Source organism: Macrosteles quadrilineatus, unplaced genomic scaffold, assembly GCF_028750875.1.
Source record: "Macrosteles quadrilineatus isolate MER2022 unplaced genomic scaffold, UCM_ALF_1.0 Scaffold_4__1_contigs__length_99947679, whole genome shotgun sequence".
NCBI classification, from domain to species: domain Eukaryota; kingdom Metazoa; phylum Arthropoda; class Insecta; order Hemiptera; family Cicadellidae; genus Macrosteles; species Macrosteles quadrilineatus.
The window spans coordinates 91,021,164-91,044,384 of record NW_026542597.1 but is presented as its reverse complement, the minus strand read 5'-3'; the positions used below and the strand labels follow the sequence as shown (position 1 = coordinate 91,044,384).

Sequence of the window (23,221 nt, the reverse complement as noted above, 5' to 3'; positions counted from 1 at the left end):
ACTTATAAAGGTCTATAGTATCTTGAAATTTTAAAAATATGTAGCCTATATATATATATATATATACTATAAAAGAGACTCTATGTATGTATGTATGTATGTGTGTGTGTATATACATTATGGACTCCAAAACCGCTAGACAGATTGTAATGAAACTTTCAAGCATTGTTAAGCATCTTTCAAGGATGGTTCGAGTGAAGTTTGGTGCAGATCCGTCAAAAGGGCTCTGCCCTAGAGGGTTTTAAGTGGGCCAATGTCAGACTTTTTGATCTACAATGTTTACAAATAAATATAATTTAAAAGCAGATGTTTACTTTCACCAACTGTTTTGTAGGTTTGAATAATCACAACATTCTGTATTAGCATTAGTCATGATTTGAAATAGTGCCACAGTGTTTCTACAGAGTGCAGCACAGAAAACTATTTTACTTTTTAATAAGTCCAAATGTATTAAACCCCAATCGCAGCACACCTGTGCACTCAACAACGTTTAAATTCTCCAATGTTAAATATTAAAACATAAAAACCTTTATCAAAGTATTATAAACAATAAAAGGGATGATTTTTTTAAAATTTATGACGACAGCTAATTTGCAACCAAAAGGTGAGTGAGCGTAGCGAACGAAAATCGACCTGGAGGCGAGTAAGCGTAGCGAACGAGCTAACCAGAAAACAAGTGAGCGCAGCGAACGATTTCCAACCTGAAGGTGAGTGAGCGTAGCGAACGAACTTCAACCAGGACGTGATTGAGCCATGCGAATACTTATGAAGTTAAGCGGGGCAAAGCCCGCGGGTACAGCTAGTATATATATATTATCCATAAACAGATGATAAGGACCATTTAACCCGTTTCTGACTTTTCTTATTTTTCTTGTCCAGGGGGCAATGATGATGGGAACACATCGGATGGGGACTCAGTCAAAGTCAAACTAAAACTGAAAAAAGGCAAAGACGGCAAGGGTTCAGCAACTAAACGGAAACGCAGCAGCAAGAAATACATCAGTGACGACGAAGACGACTTGGAAAGCATCCCAAGCTAAAACTGTGTGTGCAAAGACCAACAATCGTACAAGTTATATTCTTGTAGTAGATAGAATTATACCTTGTGACTGTTTTATGTACTTTTTGTGATCTAAAGATAGGTATTTTTAATGAATCCTTTTATTAGTTTACAACTAGGTTACGGTTTTTGGATAGATAAAGAATCATAACAAACCAATGTTTTTTTCTCTAACATTTTAATTTTGAATTTCCATAATTTGGTTTATATATGATATGAAAACTATACATGGTTTGATTTTTGACAAGCTTTATTCTGTTGTGCAGTTTCTGAATATTATGAGACAGTTTATCATGTACTAGAGTGTGATATATCCCACCTAGTTTTGTTTGCATTTATCGGGTTTGTCAGGTTAACTTATTTTAATTTACAATCCTTTGAATTATTTCCTGGAACTGTGATGACTCACTTAGATTTTTGTGATGTTAACAATTTACAAATCGTTCAATACCGGTACAAAAAAATTTTATTAGTTTTCAAGAGTAACTAAATTTGATAAATTGTTTGAAGTAACATTTGTTGTTTTATTGTTTTATCAACCACATTGTTTTGTGGTATTTTGATTGTTATCTTCAAAGTACCAAGAAATGATGTAATAAAAAATCCTAACAACCTACACCTGCCTACAGCTGACATCGGTTTCATGCCTTTTATTTCAATGTTTAATTTGCTTTTGATCCTGGAGATTTAAGTTAACCTGACCCTAGATTATGTTTATTTTCCCGGATAAGTCAGTTTTAAGTTAATAATCAAATCATTTTTGTGTTTGTACAGATTTTGAGCCTAGCTATCTTTAAATTACTGACCAAGAATTTTTTAAATGTATAAAGATAAAGTTAGTTAATTATTGCAAGTTCTTAGTTTATATGTTTATTATACCATTTATTATTTACTATTTTTGTTAAAATGAATTCTATGCTAAAAGTTTTTTTATTTATTTTTGACTTTACTAGCTTTACGGTATAAAATTATGATTATCCTTCCTGGATACAAATGAAACAAAGTTCTCTTGAAAAGCAAATTTTGAAATATACAATGGACGTTGTATGTGTATACTATTAGTATTAAAATATAAAATATTTTGTGGTTTGTGTAATTTGTGTCTTGAGTTGTGTCTTTTGTATATTCAAAAATATTTTATTATTTTAGTTCTGATTTCATGCAAATTTATTTAGATTTTATTGGTTGTATTCAATAAAAGAATTAATTATAAAGTGATGATACTTTCTATTCCTTTACTTATCCTTAACCCTCAAAGGGTCAATCGTCGTAATTATGGCAACGTTGCAGGCTTTCTGTTTTGTTCGATTTAATCGTATCGAACGATCCCGGTAACAATACATACCAATGTATTCAGCAGATTCTGGGCTTCATATCAACCAACAAAGATGGCCGTTTTGCGTCTATTTCTTTTTCCCTGTGTTTGTTTTTCTGCTTGTTTGTTTTTGTCTATGGTTGTCATAGCGAAATTTCTGTGTCTAACCTCGTTTTTTAAAGTTTAGTAAACATTTTCAAATAAAAACCTACTTTATAACTATACATTTTCTTTTCCCTCATTTAATGTAGAATAAAATGTATATAACAGTTTTTTTAGTATTTTACCACATGTCTGTTTACTCAGATATAGACACAAAATTTGTGCATTTTCTGGATTCAAACCCAAATAGGAATTCAGTCTTGTAAGGTAAGGGTATTATATTATGTATTTAGAGATAGCCTATTTGATGGAGTTTAAGAAAATATATGTCTTCAGTGAAAGATTTTGTGGATGTTTACACAAATCTCGGAAAAAGTGCCTAAATACTGAAACATTTGGAGGTCGTCAATGTGACACCTAGAGGGTAAGTAATCGTGCTTGATATGAACTAGACTCAGTGCAGACTCCTTGTATGTAGATTTATTTACTGTAAATAGAATTCCATCCCAAAGTTAGCTGAAGCCAGTTAAAAAAAAGCATCCCTTTTTTTAGTACTAGCTTCCATACCTGTGCTTCGCAAAGGGAAGAAAACGTTTTTAAGATAATAATTTATGATCTTTAGATCTGCTGGAATAGTTATCAACATAAATGTCCCACGTATTAAAACTAAAAGTTTGTTTAACAACTTACAAAAGTTTTAAAGATTTATTGAATATGCTATAAGAATAGCTAAGTCGAACGATTTGTCCCCCCTTGGTATATTATTGTGTCCAGTTATATTTTATTGACGCATCAACATTTAATGATCGGTGTTTAACATTCGTAAACTAATAACATTTACCAATACGGCATTTGAACATTTATAAACGCTGCCGCTGCGGACATTTTTTTTTTTGTCCTAAGGACGCTAGGCACGAGCCTAGGATTGTTTTGCACATTACTTCAGATGCCGCTGCGGACATTAGAGAGGTGTCGGGTGATAATGTTTAGAACATAATCAAATTAAAAATATTTGTAGTTAAGGGTAACGGAAGTTATACATGTAAGGTAAATATGTTGTATACCGTTGCAATTCAATCTAATATAATTTATAACATTTTAATAAAATTACCAATCATTGTACGTAATTTTCAAAATAGCCTAGTTTTTTTTAGGGAGACGAGGTAAAAATGCTTTTATGCACACAGGTAGCCAGCCTGTAGCATGAGACTCCTGAGCTTGTCAGACTACTCACTAAAAAAGCCCCTTCTACTGGTTCTACTCTGTTGGATACAGACCTGGGATTGTTTGCACATTACTTCAGGTCAGGTCAACGTGTGACCTAAGCCCTCAGGGCTCGTGCCGATTCTGGCATTCAATTTCTTTATGACCTAGACTGCATCACGGTCAAGCTCTAGCATCTTTGTGCGGAGAATATCCTGAACGAAATGTGACATACAGGTCCAATTGTCCTCACCCTCCGTCATCATCGGAATGACCGTGTCCACCGACAACTGCCCTACATGTTGTTCAGCATCCAGGCGGGAACTTTCCCAACGCTGGCAGTGGAAAAAGGTGTGCTCCACGTCGTCGGGGAGTGCCTGGCCAGTAGATGCAATCGGGTGACACGGCTTTGCCCATCCTGAACAGGTACTACCGAAAAACCCGTGCGTGACTAGCCGCCCCTGTACGTTGGATTGAGAATACAACTTTCATGTTTTATCTATGGTGTCATCTAGCGGTGACTGACTATACGAACTGGGCCTGGGCCACACTAAAAAAACACTGGACGAATGACGATGTAAGTGTTATCTCTAGTGGTGATTAGATTAGACTAACCGTACACCACGATGTAAATATAAGTGTTGTGTTATGGTGTGTGGTGTTATCATGGATAAAACATACTCTAGTATTCATTTAGCTGTGAATACATATCGATGAAAACATCAATATATTTCAATCTTTGTCTACCAAAACATTTTTTTTAAGAAAACATCGTTGCAACAAAAACATCGGTAATCTAAACCATGTTCGATGTAAAAAATTTCAAGCACCATAGAAAACCATCGATGTTTCGAAAACATCGACAAACCATGTTCGATGTAAAAAATTTCAAGCACCATAGAAAACCATCGATGTTTCGAAAACATCGACATTGACGTTGAGGTTTCGAGTCGAGCCTCTCTGGTGCTCTGACTGAATGAATATTTTTTTTTATCCCAAGAGAAAAGGGCCGCTTCTTCAGTCCACTCCACTCCACTCAGCAGACTCACTTCAATGAGCTCATCTCCATCTGTCACCTCCATTCCATTCACACTCCACTCCCACTCCACTACTCACTACTATCTCTACTCTAGAAAAAGAAATATAATATAACCTAACAAAACAACATGCGCGGAGTGTTATTATAGTGTGTTATAAATTAATTAAACCTTATTAATTTCTATTATTAGATATATAAAGCTGAAATTTTGCAAACGCAAACATGGTTAGGCACAACAACCAACTACCAAACAATTTACCTCAGTTACAAAATCTTATAAAAAGAGATCCAGTGTCTTACAAAGATGAGGTTAGTTAAAAACAAAATTATGTTATAATACTAATTTTACGATACTAATCCAAAGTTGAGTATTACAATTACTGACCATGGGTACAGTTTCTTAACTGGGCTACGCTAATATCGATTGAAACTATCGATTCGATTAGTAAACCTTCATGCGATTTTTTAACCATCAGCAAGTTTGGTTGGTTAGGTTAGGTTATGATAGCTTTATTTTATAATAGATATACAGTAGAACTCCGATCATCCGAATTAATAGGGACCAGACCCCATTCGGATAATCAAATATTCGGATAATCGGAGTTTTACCGGAATTCTGAGAATTTTAAAGATAAATCCTAATTTTCGGTACTAAGTGAACTTTTAATTAATAATAAATTAAATCAGAACATTTTTACAGTTTACAATGCTCTTAGTACAAGTGTTCTATACATGTTATTAAGTTATTAGTTTAGCCAGTGTGTAATTTTGGTGTTCCATCAAAGTCCAAAATTACACACTGGCTAAATGTGTTTAATAACAATTCTTTGATATTTTGCAAAACTTATTACTGTAGCTTTACGTTTTTAAAATTGTTGAAGTAAGCGATTCGGATAATCGGAGATTCGGTTAATTGGAGCTCGGATAATTGGAGTTCTACTGTATATACAAATATCGATTATTAATCAGTATTTTCAATTCGATAGTTTAAATCAATATTAGCATAGCCCAGTTAAGAAACTGTACCCTGTAAACTACCCTATACCTGTTATAATAAGGATTTGAACGCAATAATTTGTTGTAAGACAGTCTTTAAGAAAAATTGACATAGAGGTTATGTTTATTCAACAATTTACCTAAAACTGCAAAATCTTGATTAACTTAGCCTGTACAAAAATATATGCTCAAATATTGATTGCTGATCTGATATTTAGGTTATCTGTATTGCTATGGTTATACTTTGGCTTATCCCCAGTGACAAGTACCTATAAACACCCAACATTAAGTTACTTATTGCTCTTGACAGTTTTTCTTTACATGACCCCTTCAACATCAACAAAATAAATATGGGTAACTTAGGTAGGCCTAGTCATAATACTTGTACACGCAAGAATAATCTAATGTTACGACTGCGATCTACGTAGTTTGTGTGAAGTGAACACTAGGCTATTAGCGTTAAGTTACATACATGCCAAAAAAACTAACTAAACTTAAACCTATGTTTCAGTTTATGCTTCAACTGCGGCACTACAAATCACTGTTACAAGTGTTTTGGCTCAATCCAAACCAAGTCAACAAGAGTCTGGACGAGTTGGTGATGTTTATTGCACAAGTCGCTCACTGTTATCCCGATGTACTATCCGACTATGCACAGGAGCTTATCAATCTGTTGAACACTCACAACACGGTTTTGGACCCTGCTATGAGAATGGTGGGTGAAAAATTGTCATAAAATAATTTATAATTAAGTTTATAAAAGGAGCCTATTGATAGAGCTACTTTACATTAGGAACATGAATATTAATTAGGCCTACAGTACCTCTATACCAGCAGGCCTAAGTAAAAAAAACTTAGAAATCAGAAACATTTATTGCCGAAAACATTAGAAAAATGTATAGGCCATCGTCAGGTACAATTTTTAGCAAACATGAATTGCTTGTCTTAAGAAAACAACCATTATCAATAAGAAGCAGTCTTTAAATCGTCTTTAGATTTCTATCACAGAAGTTGATTGAAAAAAAAATATACAAGTAGTCTATATAAACAAATGTCAACAATACATAAAATTTTTTAACAGTTAAAAAAAGTCACAATAACAAAATAAAACTCAACAATACCTATATAGTACAAAAAAATTGTTAAAATTTCTATGGGCGGTAACAGGAGATTTAACAATAAAAACATACATTTAACATTAGACAATAAAAAGCAAACAGCACATCTGACATCAACAATAAAAAACTAATTGAACTTGTTTTCAAAGAAATCTTTAATGCTGTAAAAAGGCTTTGCTGTTAAAAGAGAATTCAACTTACATTTAAAACTTTTTAAGGGTAGACAGGTTAACTTATAAGGAAGGTGATTCAACATTTTTAAACCTATAACTACATGGCTCTTTTGAGTTTTACCACAGAAAACGTACTACTATAACCCAGAATGCCAACCGCATGGTAAAAAGCATTAAGTGTTTTGAGAGAGCTTTGCCTGTCAATCCGTAGGCAGCGCACCCAGCGTTGCTATGCTATTGCATGGCAACGCTGGTGGCGAAGCTCTCTCAAAACGCTTAATGCTTTTTACCATGCGGTTGGCATTCTGGGTTATAGTAGTACGTTTTCTGTGGTTTTACTTAACCTAACTCTAGGAACATGAACCTTATGTTGTGCTCTGGTGTTATACTTGTGAACATCTCTGTTGAAAGTGCATTCTATTTCTTTACTATAGACACATAACATGAAAATATATAGATTTATCACAGTCATTATTTTAAGTTCAGCAAAAAGAGGTTTACAATGAGCGTTCAATTCTGAGCCTGTCATTATTCTAATAGCCTTTTTCTGCAAAATCAGTACTTCATCAATTCTTGAGCTATTACCCCATAGAATTAAACCAAAACTGATAACACTGTGAAACAACTTACTTATCCTTTGTAATTTTTGTAATTGATGTTATTGTATTTAAGAATGCTAGGCCTACAGTTTTAACTCTTCTAACTTATATTATCAATTAGATACATTAAAAATAGATGATCCACAAGCTGCATTGAAATTTGTAAATACGCCTACTGTATTTTCTGAATTGTTTTAATTAGTGAAATTTCCTTTGCAGACATTCTGCCGAGCATTGATTTTGCTGAGGAACAAAAACCTGCTTCAGCCTACAGATCTTTTATCCCTCTTCTTTCAGTTACTTCGCTGCAACGATAAAGCTCTACGGACATTTTTACAATCCCACATTGTAACGGATATTAAGAATATGAACGCAAAACATAAGAACGCTAAGCTCAACACCGTAAGTAAAATTAGTTCTGTTCAGCCTAAGCAGTGTACATAACACTTAACTTAAGGTAAAGAGGGTAGCCTACATTTTAAAATATCCAATCGACAATAAATTATCATAAATCTAGGTAGCCAAATGGTTACAGTGCTTTAAAACTGAAGGTCACTGGTTCGATTCCGCTAGAGCGAGATCGTTATTGGCCTCAGATATCCTTCGTCATTGGGCTGTCAATATTAAATGATGCCGTCCAAGAATAAAAAAAAATAAAGGTCCATGTTGGATGGTAACAAGATCAGAATTTGGACCGTTCCCTACAAAAGACAATAAAAAAATTCTAATGGCAAAGATACAGAAATGAATAGGGCCTAGAAAAAAAAGTTATGTTCGTTCAGTTGATATACAGTTTGCAAGAAGTCCATTCAATTCTGTTCTAATGACGTTTTTATTTCACAGACTCTTCAAAACTTCATGTTCAGCATGTTGAAGGACAATAATCCTAAAGCTGCAAAACTCTCTTTGGTAAGTATCTAACTAGTTAGCCTTACTTACTTACTCTTACTCCCAGGGCCATTTATATCGGAGGTGATATTTGGCCGCACCAACAAATCTTCGCCAAGTTAACCGGTCTTTCGCATCATCCTCCGTTGCCCCAATTCTCTCCAAATCTTCTTGCAAAACTAGTTAGCCTACCTATGTTTAAAATTTTTACAACCTTTTCCTTTATAAAGATCCTGCCTTTTTAGCGAATTTCCCATAGGGAATAATCTACTGCCGTAGTACTCATGGTAAGACCAGGACCCGGTACCGACTTACATTTTAATTTTGAGGTCCCTAAAGGCCAAAAACCCCATCCGTTCAAATTCACTTTCACATATATATTTTGACCTTTATACATATATATGTGTGTCCGTTAGCACGATAACTCAAGCAAAAATGATCCGATTTTGATGAAATTTGGTATAAGCGTGTAAACATACATTTATTCGAACAAGTTCGCAAACCAGTATGATCGGACCATTGGAACTGGGGTTAATGGGGGGTTTTACGGGGTACAAATGGGTTTCCCCATTTTCGACCCTAAACACATAAGACTTTTCAATTTCTTTCCAAACCATTTTGTAGAGCCTAAGAAAAGAAACAATTTAGTACATTGACGTGCCAACGGTTAGACAGAGAAAATTCAAAAAAAGTGTAAATTTATAATATTATTCATTCTGATGGCCCCTGGTCAACTAATGTTGTTCAAAGCATTAGTTGAAATAAGACACAATTTTGGACTACTGATGGAGGTAAGCCTATATAGTAAATTTATAATTCCCATGTTCTTCTTATGGAGAAAATAAAAACTGTTGTAAACTAACTTGTTGATGAATATACCTATGTTAATAAAATTTGACAAGTTTATTTATTTCTTCCTATGGTATTAAAGTTTGGTAAAAAACACTTTTTATCTTCCCCTCTTAGCAATTTTTTTGGGTAAAAATACGCTCAGTTTCCCAGTTATCTCACTTGGTAATATCTGAAAATACCAGGAATTAATTATAACACAATTTTCCCAGGAATATCTCAGTTGGTAATATCTAAAAAAAATACCAGGAATGAATTATATTACAATTTCTCACATTTGACAAGTATCAACGCATGTTAAAATATTTGTAATGTTCTGTTCTATCCTAGTATTTTTACATTTGTTTAAAATATAATCAATACCATCCCGGAGTCAAACCACAATCCAAACATTACTGTCTTGATTACTAAAAAACGTTAAATTTTGTGTGTTTAAGGACATCATGGTAGAACTGTACAAGAAAAACATTTGGAACGATGTGAAGACCGTCAATGTTATTGCCACAGCTTGTTTTTCCAAAGTTACAAAGGTGAGCGAAAATTGATTTGCTCTTCAAATTCAAATATATTTATTTAGAATGTTACAAGCATGGCCTCGCCAAGTTTACAAAACTTGTCGGCGAGGACCAATAGATTAAAAAAAATGACAAACAAAGTTTGCAGATTTTTCTCTTTTACTTTTGTTTTGTTTTCTAAGTACAATGAAATTATGAAAACTAGTTCTAAGGCGGTTTGTGGCAGGCACTTATTAATAGCAAGAGTGTTTTGGCAGCTAAACTTAATTCTAAAAGCGTTAAAAAGAAGTGTAACGAATAAACAATAAATAAAAGGTAGGAGTGAAAGCTCATATAACCAACGGCATTCACCTAGATTGCAATATTTGTTGTCTTTAGATTTGTGAGTTTGTCGTGTGGTGGTGGCAGTGGAGCGAGTGAGTGTCGAGAGAAAAAAAGAGTTGCTTGACAAGCTTGAGTCTTGTTTGTTCGTTTCCGTTTGTTGGTTGAACATAACCTTACACTAAAAATGCACATTTTGTTCATGATGCGTGTGCTTATGATGTGATGTTAAGGAAGAGGACCCAAGTTTCTCTAATTCTTATTCTCATTCGTATTGATTATAGAAATCACAAAAAGTAACAAATTAATTCTAGAATGTTGATGATAGTATATTTTATAGATTGCAGGGATCCATTATTGTTAGAATATATATAGATTTTCATCTTTGGAGCAAACTCTTCAATCTCCAATCCTACACACTAACTATTGTTCCAGTTTGCCACAATTCTAACACTCAAACAATCGGTACTGATGGTTTTATCAATTTTTTTAGGTTCTGGTAACAGCACTGAAGTTCTTCCTCAGTTCCGATGAACGCAAAGAAGACGACTCGGACAGTGATTCAGATGTAAGTAAAGAAAAATTCTGGGCTGGAGTAGCACAGTTCAAATTTCTATAGACATAGTGTAAAAGTTTCTTTTTGAAAAAGAAAACCAAACAGAATTCTTAACCTTAACCCTTAAAAAGTTAATATTTAACTAGAATAGGTTATTATGAAAATTTAAGTAGGCCTATCCAGTCACTTTCAAAATATTAGTTTTTTCACCACGCTTTTTTGAATTCTAACTCTTAACGTTGACTTTTCATCAGTACATGGTAAAACAACTGACTTATTTGAAAAGTAGGGCCTAGTTTGTTGTTGTAGTAATTTTCTAAAGGTTTGTGGTTTGCATATTTATTTTAGGAAGAATTGTCTATATTAATGTTCTGACTAAATTAATTAGAAAAAGTATTTTAGAATTTGTTTGTACATTATTTTCAAATTCTTAGGCTACAGTAGGTTTTACAATAAGGAATAATGAAAAGGTTCTTTTCCTGTTTATTTTTACCGTGATTCGTATGCAGGCCTGACAATAATACTCTTTTTTTTATGATTGTTTTTAGTTAGTAAAAAACTTCTTGATCATTATCAGACTTAATAGGTGAATGATAAGAATCTCAATGGCATCCCTTATATACAGTAGTCGCAGCTAGTCTGGGCGCGTGGCCACGCTATGGCGGGGGGTGTAGAGGGGAGTGTTTATTGCTCATTTCCAAAAACATCTGGCCCACACGGCTCCCTGGGGTTTTTCAGCGCCTCAGCGCTGTCTTCATGGCTTTGAGGTGGGGGACGGTTAGTACACAAGGGTCCGCGCGCCCAGACTAACTGCGACTACTGTACTATTGGCTACTGGAAGTCGGAAATACGGATCAAGAAGTATTTAAGTTAATAGTGTGTATTTAATACTGAACAACATTTTAGGACGAACCAAACGCAAAGGAAGTAATGATGGCCAATAAAGTCAACAAGAAGACAAGAAAAAGAGAAAAACAGCTGAAAAAAGTCAAACAATTGGTACAGGTGAGTGGTTTTTCTCTCTACTTTTATAAGATTTCTTATCCATAGAAATTAGAATAGTAGTTTACGCAACGATCGCGTAAGGAAAGTCTTAATGACACGAGTAGAAAATGGTAAATACGGTAAGTAAAAAATGCTGTTAAGTGAATCTTTTCAATTCTAAGAACTGAACTGAAACAGCTAGTTTAAAAAAATTGTCGAAGGTAATAGCTTATTTTGTAACCAATCCATTGCTATCTTATGCAGGGTGTGGCAAGAAACCCATCTATTTTCTTCAGCGACAGGCCTTCTGAGGGTGGTGAGAGTAGGCTCGTTGGAACGCCTATACAATGATATTTTTTTAGTTATAGAGTAGTGGTCGTATGAGCTACGTGCGGTTGTTATAGAGTCATTAAAAAAAAGTAATGAATCAGTCATTGCAACTCAGTGGCAGTTCCGTGCTTTTATTCTATTAGGTCGACATTGGAGAGGTTCTGTCGTCATTATCTGTATGGATAATTAACAAAATTAAACAGGTTGTTATACTAATTAATCTGTAGGGATGAAAATTAACCTCAAAATTTGTGTAACTGAGGAGTCAGACATGTTTAAGACAGCCGCTTGTTTTTGGGCGGGCTAGGAGGAAACTGTTTTCCACAGCATCACGAATTCTATTGAATGTTAGTTGTCTGGGGTCCGATCTGACTTTGAACGGCATTTCAGCTTCCTTTTCAATGCAGAAGCCGTTGTTCTAAAGTTAGTAACCCACACCATTATTGTGCTACGCAACGGAACTTCTCCATGTCGCCTTAATTGAAAGAATTCATGAAACTGCCGCTGAGTTGCAATGAATGGAATCAATACTTTTTCAAAACAATTCTATAACAACCGCACGTAGCTCATGCGACCACTGCTCTATGACTACCAAAAATGGCATTGTGTAGGCTTTCCAATGAGTCTACTCCCACCACTTTCAGACAACCTGTTGCTGAACATTGCTCTACAAAAAATAGATTGTTTTTTTTGCCGCACCCTGTATGATAAATTGTACAATAAATATTGTTTACTCAAATACCATCTTTACTTCACCTCTAAGTCTTTCTCTTGTTCTTCTTCACTCTTATCACATTCAACTCCGTTTTCCTTTGGATCCTTTTTCCTGCATAGGTAGCCTACTTCTCAATTATCCAATCCACCTAGTCTTGATTTTTCATCCCTCCCACGCATAAGATGTTAGCAAATTTTAGTATACAGTAATCGTTTCCGTTTTCTTATGAAATCGTTGTTAGGCTAACTGATAAAGGTTATCTGTTGCCTGTCAAAACCATCGGTTGTAGTAGGCTATTTAATTAACTACGGCTGTTTCAAGCTTTCGGGAAATGAACACATCATCAGATTAGGATGTCTCGCTGTTAATCTCTTATGGGGGAGTTCGTCGGAAGATTTATGTTACACGATCACAGATACGTTACAAACATCAGGTAACCTTACTAAACCTTTATCAGTAGGCTAAAATCATGATCCAGAGACCATTCATCATGAAATTGAAAATCATAATTTTTCAAAAACATGTTACAGAAATCCAAAAAGAAGAAGTCTGCTGCACCAGTTTACAATTTTTCTGCGTTACAGCTTATCCACGATCCTCAAGGTAAATATGCATACTAATAAATATTTTTGGAGAAAGGCTCCAATTTTAACATGTAATTGGTACGTTTATAAATTAAGTGTACACCACTAGTTACCAACCGTAATTTATTTAACATCTGTAGCCCAGTAGCCTGTGTTGATCATGTAGAATCCAGCTTTTCTCCTTTCTACCCTTAACTGTTTACCTTGTGTGTTACCCTGTTGTGTTTGTGTGTTTAACCAAATGGGTATCACCAAAAGAATATTGGAGGGGCTGATCATTGGACAATTTTATTCGTTTTTTTAATGTTATGTTTTTATTTTTGTTTGGCTTATTTTGGACACTTTTTCCTCTGGCACTTTAGGGAGAAACAGCTGAAAATAAAAAACGCTGAAAATTGTCAAATACTAATCACTACCTTTATGCTAAAAATGGCCTTCACTATAAAAACAAAGAGAAGCCAAAATGCTAACCTAGGCTTAGGCTATAGAGTAACTGTAAGTAGTCCTAGTTAGTTAACTTTAATATACTTCAATCTAATTGACAATTTTAGTAGTATTGCTAATGTTGTTTTGTGAAATAGTTTTTTCCACCAAAAGGTACAGGGGGATAGGCCTTGAGTGTTAAAAATAAACCAAATGATGAGAAGAAACTTTTCAAAACAAATAACCTTAGTAAAATGGTTGCATTGGTTGCTTCCAAATCTTAAGGTTGCTGGTTCATTGTAAAGTAAAGTCAATTCTTAACCTTGGTGCCAATTTTTCATTGGGCAGGTAGCCCAATGAAAAATTGAAGAGGTACTTAATGTCACTATTCAACAAAAGGTTGATGTTAAGTAATAACAAGACCAGATTTGGCTGTTCCCTAAAAAAAAAAAAAAATGTTGAAACAAACACAAAACACTTAAGTAAATAAACAGTCTAGGTATACATTTTTTGTTAGTAAAAAGTACTTTTGGTACAAAGTTGGTGAGTCAATGGCTCAGTCGGTAGAGTCATAAACTTCGGGCCCAAGGTAGTGATGTTTTTGGTTCGGATCCCGGTACATGCCACTGCTTTTTAACAGTACAGTTCACCCTTGTACTGTACCGGCTCATCCCTTGCATTGCTGGATCCATTCCATATACAGGTCTGTAGCCTATATAATCAGGCAAATGAAAGCTAAAGAGACCGCCAACCTCTAAAAAAAAAACTTTTTAACTTTAACTTTTTAATTTTAATTTTGAATCTTTCAGGAATGGCAGAAAAATTGTTCAAACAACTAGAAACGTCACACGAGAGGTTTGAAGTGCGACTGATGACTTTGGACGCTGTCTCTCGTCTGATCGGCCTCCATCAACTGATTCTACTGAACTTCTACCCTTACATTCAGCGATTCCTCCAACCACATCAGAAGGGTAAAGTTCATTAACTGTAATGTACGAGTAACTAAAAAAATACATAGTTGTTGAAACAGTACGTTTGGATACCCTCTTAGATACTTTTGAGTAACATATCATGTTAGATTGGTGTATTTTCATAAAAGTGTGAGTGAAAGATTATGTAGAAGAGTTAGATAACTTGTGTGGCTTTATTACTGATTGACACTAGCTTTTTAGTTATGACAATATAAATGTAATGATTAGCAACTGCTGCGTCCAGTGTTGAGAAATTAAAAAGCTAGACGTCCTGCAGAGTTTCTCTAGGTTTAGATTATAGCATTAAAATGATAATAGTATACACAAAACAAACAAAAATTTTAGATGCTTGCAGTACACTATCGCCGAATGTTCGGCCAAATGTTTTGCCAAATTTTTTACTTGATTTGCGACAACGAATGCTGCCGAACTTGAACCACGAGCTCACCCATGTCTGCCGAACATGCTTGCTGGTGTTAGAGGTATTTTAACTTGCGGCACTCGCCTTTGCTCGTCTCCTTTGACTCGTTCAAAAAACCGACAAAAAATGGAGCACAAATCATGGCAAGGCGAACTATCCCGAGCGTACACGAGCAGACCGGGTACACTATCACGCTTGCCATAGCTTGCCTATATTCGGCGATAGTGTACTGCTAGCATAAGGGATAATTAGACCACCTTGGAAGATTCAAAAAGTGGAACAGGCTCTTTGAACTTTGTTGGTTTTTTATTTGGAGGGTAATCAGTTTTACATTTTACTTAATCATTGTAAGGTTAGTAAACCTGCAACTGAGTGTGGTACCTATATTATCTAAAAGAGATGGAGAGAGTTCTCTTTTCTAGTTAGGTTTGTGTTTTTAAATCATCTCCTGGAGGCACACATTGAAGACACAATTATAACACCAAGATCTGCCACTGTGTAACCTTCTCAGATAGAAGTTTTAGCAACAGTCCAGTTCTATCATCCCACACCCATTCCAAAGGCTAAGGCCTAAGTGAAGCTATATCCCATTTCTTCAATCACCTATTTATAAATCTCATTTTCACTCTTGTATCCTTTCATGGAAAAGCACGTTTATACTTCTGTCATACATTTCTATGTTTATGACTAATTATGTTTGTTTCCCAGAGGTGACGAAGTTGCTGGTGTACGCGGCTCAGGCGTGTCATGACCTGGTTCCTCCAGATGTAAGTATTTAGCCAATAACAGACAGTAATGTAGCTTGTGGAAACTATGCATCCTTTTAATATTCTACCACACTAGATATCTTTTAATTTGTTTTGTACATTATTCTTAGTATTTGGTGAAATTTTGTTTATTAAAAACTAGTTTGTTGTTAGCCTACCTGTTTTCAGACTCAGGCTAGGAGACTAGTTAGTTCCTTTGTATCTTACTGTAAAAAGAGATTCTATAAGCCATTGTTTGGTAAAAAGCAGAACTAAACAGAATCACTTTGGTTTAGTAATAGTTTTCTTTCAGTTTATTAGCTGTGCAGTAGAAGACAATTGTATTGATATGGTAACAAAGTCAATTTGTGCAAATGTAAATTTTGAGTTCTGTTTGTTGCCTTTTTGTTTTTTGATACTTCACCATATTGCTCCATGGCTACTAAAGTCTCCTCATGTGGACACATTCTTCCATTCATTGTGTGTGCGCACACATTCTTAAGATACCTCTACCATCTAATCACCCAAGAGTTTGTCTATCCATCTCCTCATCAGATCTTTTTTGTTTCACTCTTGAAAAGCTTACTTGCATTTAGAGAGCTGGTGATGGTCCCTGAATAACCTAACGGGCACATAGGAAAGAATGGTTTACACAAATCCCATCAAACTACCCACCTTATTATCTTTTCACACTTCAAACTATGTTTTTTTTTTCATTTTAGGTGCTAGAACCAGTTTTGAGGACACTAGTGAACAACTTTGTCTCTGAGAGAAACTCTTCTGATGTCATGGCAATTGGGTAACAACAAAAATTATTTATATTTTTGTGTAGTCTCGCATCACTCAAACATATAAGAGATAAATTTTCCTTGACTTCATCTAGTTATTCCTAATACTTACTTACTCCTCATAGGGCAGATGACTCAGTGACTATGTCGCCTTCTTCGGATCCTTGTCAAGATTATTAATCTTCACTCATATTGAGGTCGTCAAAACTAATTGAGGTACTGTGGGCAGTCTGGTCGCCAACCGAGCAGTGCCCACCTATAGCCACAGTAGGTGTCAAATATTAATTTTGTGTACCTTGTCTAAATGTAAGTGTGTGCGTGTTTAATGTTTTGTCGACCTCAGTATGAGTGAAGATTGACATACCTGACAAGGATCCAAAGAAGGGCCAAAATGATCATCAACCACCCTTTAAGGAGTAGGTATTATAAATCGAATCACTACACGAAATTACAGTATTTTTACTTCTCTTCTAAACTGTGTATGATTGTGTTTTTCCTCACATTACATTTCCTCACATTTCCGTCCATCCCACTATTACAACTTTTGGTAATTAAGACATAAATTCACAGGCTGAACGCAGTCCGAGAAATGTGTTCTCGTAACCCGTTAGTGATGACGGAAGACCTGTTAGGAGACTTGGCGCAGTACAAGAACTACCGAGAGCGCAGTGTCATGATGGCGGCTCGGTCTCTCATACACTTGTACAGGCACACAGCGCCTACACTGCTACACAAGCGAGACAGGGTAAGAAAAAAAACCATAAATACTTATTTTAGTCAGGATTGAACCATCGACTTTCTGATAGAGTACTCTATCCACTAGCGATTTCATAATTTGTATTTCGACTAGTGATTTGAACTAAAGCCTTAATGATTGTTGTATTTCTAAGGCCCAAAAGACAATATTTCTCTTTTGAGATTTTCATTTCTTGTTGCAGGGAAAACCTACAGAAGCGTCTGTTGAGCTGAAACTGAAGAACTTTGGAGAAATGGACGTCCCTGAGGCGGTACCAGGAGCTGAAGTCTTGCTGGATAAAAATGAGGTGAGAAATTATTTAAGAGAGTAACAATTTCTAAATTATATCATAGACTAAGTGTACTCCTTTAGAAATTTGTTTTCCTTGTAGTCTTTGTGGATCAGCAGACAATTTGAAGTTATATTTTAGTCCTGTTAATGTAGAATTCGTTTTGATGTCCCTAATTCAGTTTTACCTTTCAAACTGAAACTAGTTAAATTTATCTAATATCTACTCAAAGTAAAATTAGTAAACCACAAACTATTTGATGCTGTTCAGTGGTATTATTTTACTTCAAAACCACTAAATAATAAATAAATATGTTTTTAGAGTACAAGTAAAACTGATGAGGCAGACTCTGACAGTGAAGATGGAAGTTGGATCGACGTATCTCACTCAGAAGATGAACAAGAGTCTGAAGGGGAAGGAGAAGGGGATAATGATGAAGAGGAAAATGAAGAAGAGGAAGGTGAAGATGAAGATGAAGATGGAGATGGAAGTTCAGAGGAAGAAGAAAAAGATAAATCAGATAAAAAAGTAAAAAAAGGAAAATCTGAAAAGGTAATTTTCACACTTCACCTAAATAGTATAGACTTTTTGACACAAAATATTGTTTGAAAGAGATCTTTCTGAAGATTTACATTTAACATGAACATTAAATTAACTTTTAAATCTGCAGTAAATATGTTGTAGGCTTGGACATTAACGTTGATTTGTTAGAAAGAAAATTCATAATTTTGGTTTTTGCTTTGTAAGTTTGGGGTGGAACAGATTCCTAAATAATCCTTAGCATGTAATAAATTGGCGAAGCGAACTTATGCTTTTCTTGGCAGTTTAGGTTAGCCTATGTTTAAGATTAAATGAATTTTACCATTGTAATAACTACTAGTGTACATGTTGCTCGAATTCGAGCAATTGCAAAGTATTACAGGAGTTATTTCAAAACGAATAGTCATATTTACAATGAATTTAAAAGAGTCAACTCAAAGATTACCGGTGTGTAACTCAGACCATGTTTATCTTCGTTATTGATAAACCTAAAGCATTCCGGCCGGTTTTCGTCTCCTTCTCAAAATGCCTCGCTGTACAGGCAACACAGGTCATTGATAGAGGGCCAATTGAGCACGAAAAGTTGTTTTGGGGTAGTGATAGGGCGCATTTTTAACCTAATAGTTGAGCCTATTACGTGTCACTGTTCTGTAGCTGCGGTCATTATCACGATTACGCCTCCTATCTATGTTTCGTTGTAGTAGCGTCGGAGGCATTTAAAAGAAAAAACAACAAATAAACAAATTATAGCTACATAAAACAACGATAAATTCACAAATTTAAGTTACAATCATAACACGATCTGTCATAGCGACACAAAACAGCGATAAATACACAAATTTAAGATACAACCATACTAACATGATCCATCTTGGGGGTTATGTTTACACAAACTCAAATAGTAAATAAATCAGCGAGCACATGAATGTACTCAATGCGTTTCATTGAATTGAAAAATAAATAACAGCAGTTAAATTATACAGCTGATCAAAATGTAAACAATTATGTTCTTCATAAGGATAACATGGGAACCTTCAAAGCCACTGGGGAAGAGCCCAAGGACTTTTTCAAAAATGTAAGGCCAGTTTGCAAATCTCCGCGACACGCTCTTTCCAATGAGACGTCAATGGATAAAATTGGCTAAGAAATGGCGGAGGAGTTCAACCGACAAAGTTTCATGTAGTGTATTAATTATATAGATTTTTAACGTAATTTTTTAAATTTGTATATATTTTACCAAGGTTGAGAAAGTAGACGCCAAAGAAGTTGTAGCAATGAAGAAGAAACAAGCAGCCGAAGCCAGCGTAATGCGAATCTTGACTGATGATGACTTTAAAGAAATCGATGCCGCTTTAATCAGGAAACAAATCGAAGCCCCTAAAAAAGGCATCAAGCGAAAACTGGAAGAGGACGATTCAAAAGCCAAGTAAGAACCAATATAGGTTAAATGATTTGTTTTACAATGAACAATTCCATTAATATTCTGTTCCTACAATTTTTCTCAGTAGATAAGTCCAATGATCTGACGAACCTGTAAATACGACCCTATGTATACTACCCTATGTACCCCCTATCCTATGTAACGCCCTATGTATACAACCCTATGTACCCTTACCTATGTAATCCCATATCTATACGACCCTATGTACTCTATGTACACTATGTACCCATGTAACCCCCTATGTATACGACCCTATGTACCCCGTAACCTATGTATACGACCCTATGTACCCCCTACCCTATGTAATCCCATATCTATACGACCCTATGTACCCCCTACCCATGTAACCCCCTATGTATACGACCCTATGTACCCCCTACCCTATGTAACCCCATATCTATACGAACCTATGTACCCCCTACCCATGTTACCCCCTATGTATACGACCCTATGTACCCCCTACCCTATGTAACCCCCTATGTATACGACCCTATGTACCCCCTACCCTATGTAATCCCATATCTATACGACCCTATGTACCCCCTATCCTATGTAACCCCCTATGTATACAACCCTATGTACCCCTACCTATGTAACCCCTATGTATACGACCCTTTGTACCCCCTACCCTATGTAATCCCATATCTATACGACCCTATGTACCCCGTAACCTATGTATACGACCCTATGTACCCCCTACCCATGTAACCCCCATGTATACGACCCTATGTACCCCGTAACCTATGTATACGACCCTATGTACCCCCTACCCATGTAACCCCCTATGTATACGACCCTATGTACCCCGTAACCTATGTATACGACCCTATGTACCCCGTAACCTATGTATACGACCCTATGTACCCCCTACCCATGTAACCCCCTATGTATACGACCCTATGTACCCCGTAACCTATGTATACGACCCTATGTACCCCCTACCCATGTAACCCCCTATGTATACGACCCTATGTACCCCGTAACCTATGTATACGACCCTATGTACCCCCTACCCTATGTAACCTCCTATGTATACGACCCTATGTACCCCCTACCCTATGTAACCCCTTATCTATACGACCCTACGTACCCCCTACCCTATGTAACCTCCTATGTATACGACCCTTTGCTAACTAATGCTTATCCACTGGTATCAATAAAAAAACTTAAATTTTTAAACTTTCCCAAAAAATAATAAACATTTACATTTATCATCAGGATACTCAAGTATTTCTAGACATAAACCAAACATCAATGTTTTTACAGTAGATGACAAGTCTCCATGCAGTACTCAAAGTCAATTCTTCAACTGAGGTTTGATACAGAATGTGCTGGGTGTAAAGTAGGTCAAATTGTTCACTAGAACTGGCTTACCTTCTGCTGCATCGTGCATTCTTGTCAGCGCAATGAGAGGTGTTGTATGACTGAAGCTTTGCAGTGATAATTTCACAGTTGGTAGAATGGTTAATAGATGGGGTGAAAAAAATCAATTGCCAGTGTGAAGAAAGAGTTTTACATCTTTCATGGATTACTATACAATACAACTAAACAAATAACAACACCAATAAACAATACAAATTCAAATAAACAAATACCACTTAGTTCTACAACAAAGAAGTAAGATACAGAGGAAACATTCAATGGTACACGTCGTGTCTAGCACCAGTCGCATGTGTCTAGAAAATAATTACTGAATATACAGTGAGAATTATCAAGTGTTTGATAACTCTTTCTTCATACGCATACCTTGTAAAATATTTGCATTTCTTGTTACTTGATGCAGTAGTATCTTGTTAAATTTATGTTACAAATAACTTTTTTCAGGAAAGAACTAGTTTCACTGGCAGACATTGAAAATATCTACAAAAAGAGGAAACACGACAAGCAAGCAAGAATTGACTGTGTTAAGGTGAGTTGAAAAATAAACCTTAGTGACAAAATGGCTTGTTCAATGCTTTATGTCATAATAATAGTTGCAGTAAATTATAATGTCAAGTACCATTTAACTTTTTTCATCAGATTTAGGACTTTAGTTTTCATAAAATTTGGTTAAAAATTCAATGAAGTGTAAAGTGTAGCGTTACTAACGTTTGTTTAGTTGCACAGAAAAGCAAGGTACAGAGGAGACATTCAATGATGCACTTAAGTGGTGTCCAGTACTAGTCACTGGTGGTGTCTAGGGCTAAGTCCAACACCGCTCCCCTCGCCCTCATGTACTACAACGCTCATGGTGGAGGAAGACCCTGTGTGATTGGAATTCCGACACAGTGCCCACTGTTGGGGATCTTCCTCGCTTGTCACAAGTATATTTCACAACATACTAGAGCTGAAAGCGCACAGTCGTCTCCGTCTCATAAGCAAATTTCCTCTGTACCTTACTTCGTGTTATTTGGAACTTTTAGGTAAACAACTGCCGTAGTAAACAATGTTGCCTCAATTATTGTGAATCAGAGGATAACTAAAGAAAAGTTTGGATCACCATAGTGATATACTCAAGGGAAATGTTCCCCACGCAGCAATCCCAGATCAGAGAAAGTTTCACAGGGATCGAGGACTCGATTTCTGGGAAAATCATAGATAACACCTTAAAACACAGTAGATTATGTATAACCTTCGGTTAAAGTACAGAAATAGAAGAATGAAGAAAAGTTTTGACTAGAGGAAAATGTTACTTACAAATTGAAAATGGTGTTTGTCTATTAGGCATGATTCAATAAAAATGTTGGTAATAACACTTTTTTGTTTTTCAGAAAGGACAAGAAGGGAGAGAAAAGTTTGGTTACAAAGATGGCAGACTAAACCCTTTCTCCAGCAAAACCAACAGAGAGAAAAAGAAGAATAAGAATTTCATGATGATAAAACACAAAGTCAGGGGAAAGACAAAGCGATCTTTCAAAGACAAACAGGTAAAAACTTGAATTTCTCTTTTAAAGTTAATTTTGACTTAACTTTAGGCTACAGTTGAACTTTTCTTGGACATTTTTGTATTAATTTGATCTTTTGTTGCAGATTGCCCTGAGAAACTACCTAATCAAACAAAAGAAAATGAGATAATAGGTGAAAATGAGCTACTGAATGTGTATATTTGTAAAATAAACATTTAGTAAAAAAAAGTGCATTATGATTTTACTCTTTTAATATGTATGATTTTATATGTCATTTTATTGCTGGAATTTATGAGGGAATTTGTCAAAAAAATTTTGTTTAATGATTCAAAGATAAATTTTCAACCTTTGACATACCTACCTAGTCTCACGGTACCATTAACTCACTACACTTAAGTAATTCGTTGAATGGCACCTGCGAGCGCTACTGTGACATTCGGTCTTTAGCAATGGTGATTTAGATGCTCTGGAGTGTAACTCTGAAGTGTATCTGGCCAGCAGTTGACTTGTTTTGCGCTATGGGCCCCCGGAGATAATCACACCCCTCCCCCCCTTTCTTATGGAGGAATACTCTTCCTTGCGCGGTGCGCTCCCGTCAAACCTTGAAACCCTGGGCCCATCTACTAAAGTGGCC

At 35.6% G+C, this 23,221-nt stretch overlaps 2 protein-coding genes across 3 annotated transcripts in view; both read left to right on the top strand.

Moving 5' to 3' along the window:
• The window catches only part of LOC128991461 (ATP-dependent helicase brm-like), a 48,829-nt gene extending 46,558 nt beyond the window's left edge, over positions 1-2,271 (top strand). For both annotated transcript variants that reach the window (XM_054414364.1, XM_054414363.1), the window contains exon 27: positions 880-2,271. In XM_054414364.1, the coding sequence (XP_054270339.1) occupies positions 880-1,040 (161 nt within the window). In that variant the 3' untranslated portion in view covers positions 1,041-2,271. The remainder of the gene's footprint in view (positions 1-879) is intronic.
• Positions 2,272-4,832: 2,561 nt separating this feature from the next.
• On the top strand, positions 4,833-22,806 carry LOC128991962 (protein SDA1 homolog). The gene is made up of 18 exons (XM_054415275.1): positions 4,833-5,028; positions 6,227-6,430; positions 7,825-8,007; positions 8,449-8,514; positions 9,780-9,872; positions 10,672-10,746; positions 11,641-11,739; positions 13,294-13,366; positions 14,580-14,741; positions 15,871-15,929; positions 16,631-16,707; positions 17,267-17,441; positions 17,635-17,739; positions 18,043-18,273; positions 19,503-19,687; positions 21,527-21,611; positions 22,453-22,608; positions 22,712-22,806. The coding sequence occupies exons 1-18, from the start codon at positions 4,942-4,944 to the stop codon at positions 22,754-22,756; spliced, it is 2,160 nt and encodes a 719-aa protein (XP_054271250.1). The 5' UTR covers positions 4,833-4,941; the 3' UTR covers positions 22,757-22,806.
• Positions 22,807-23,221: the final 415 nt, after the last annotated feature.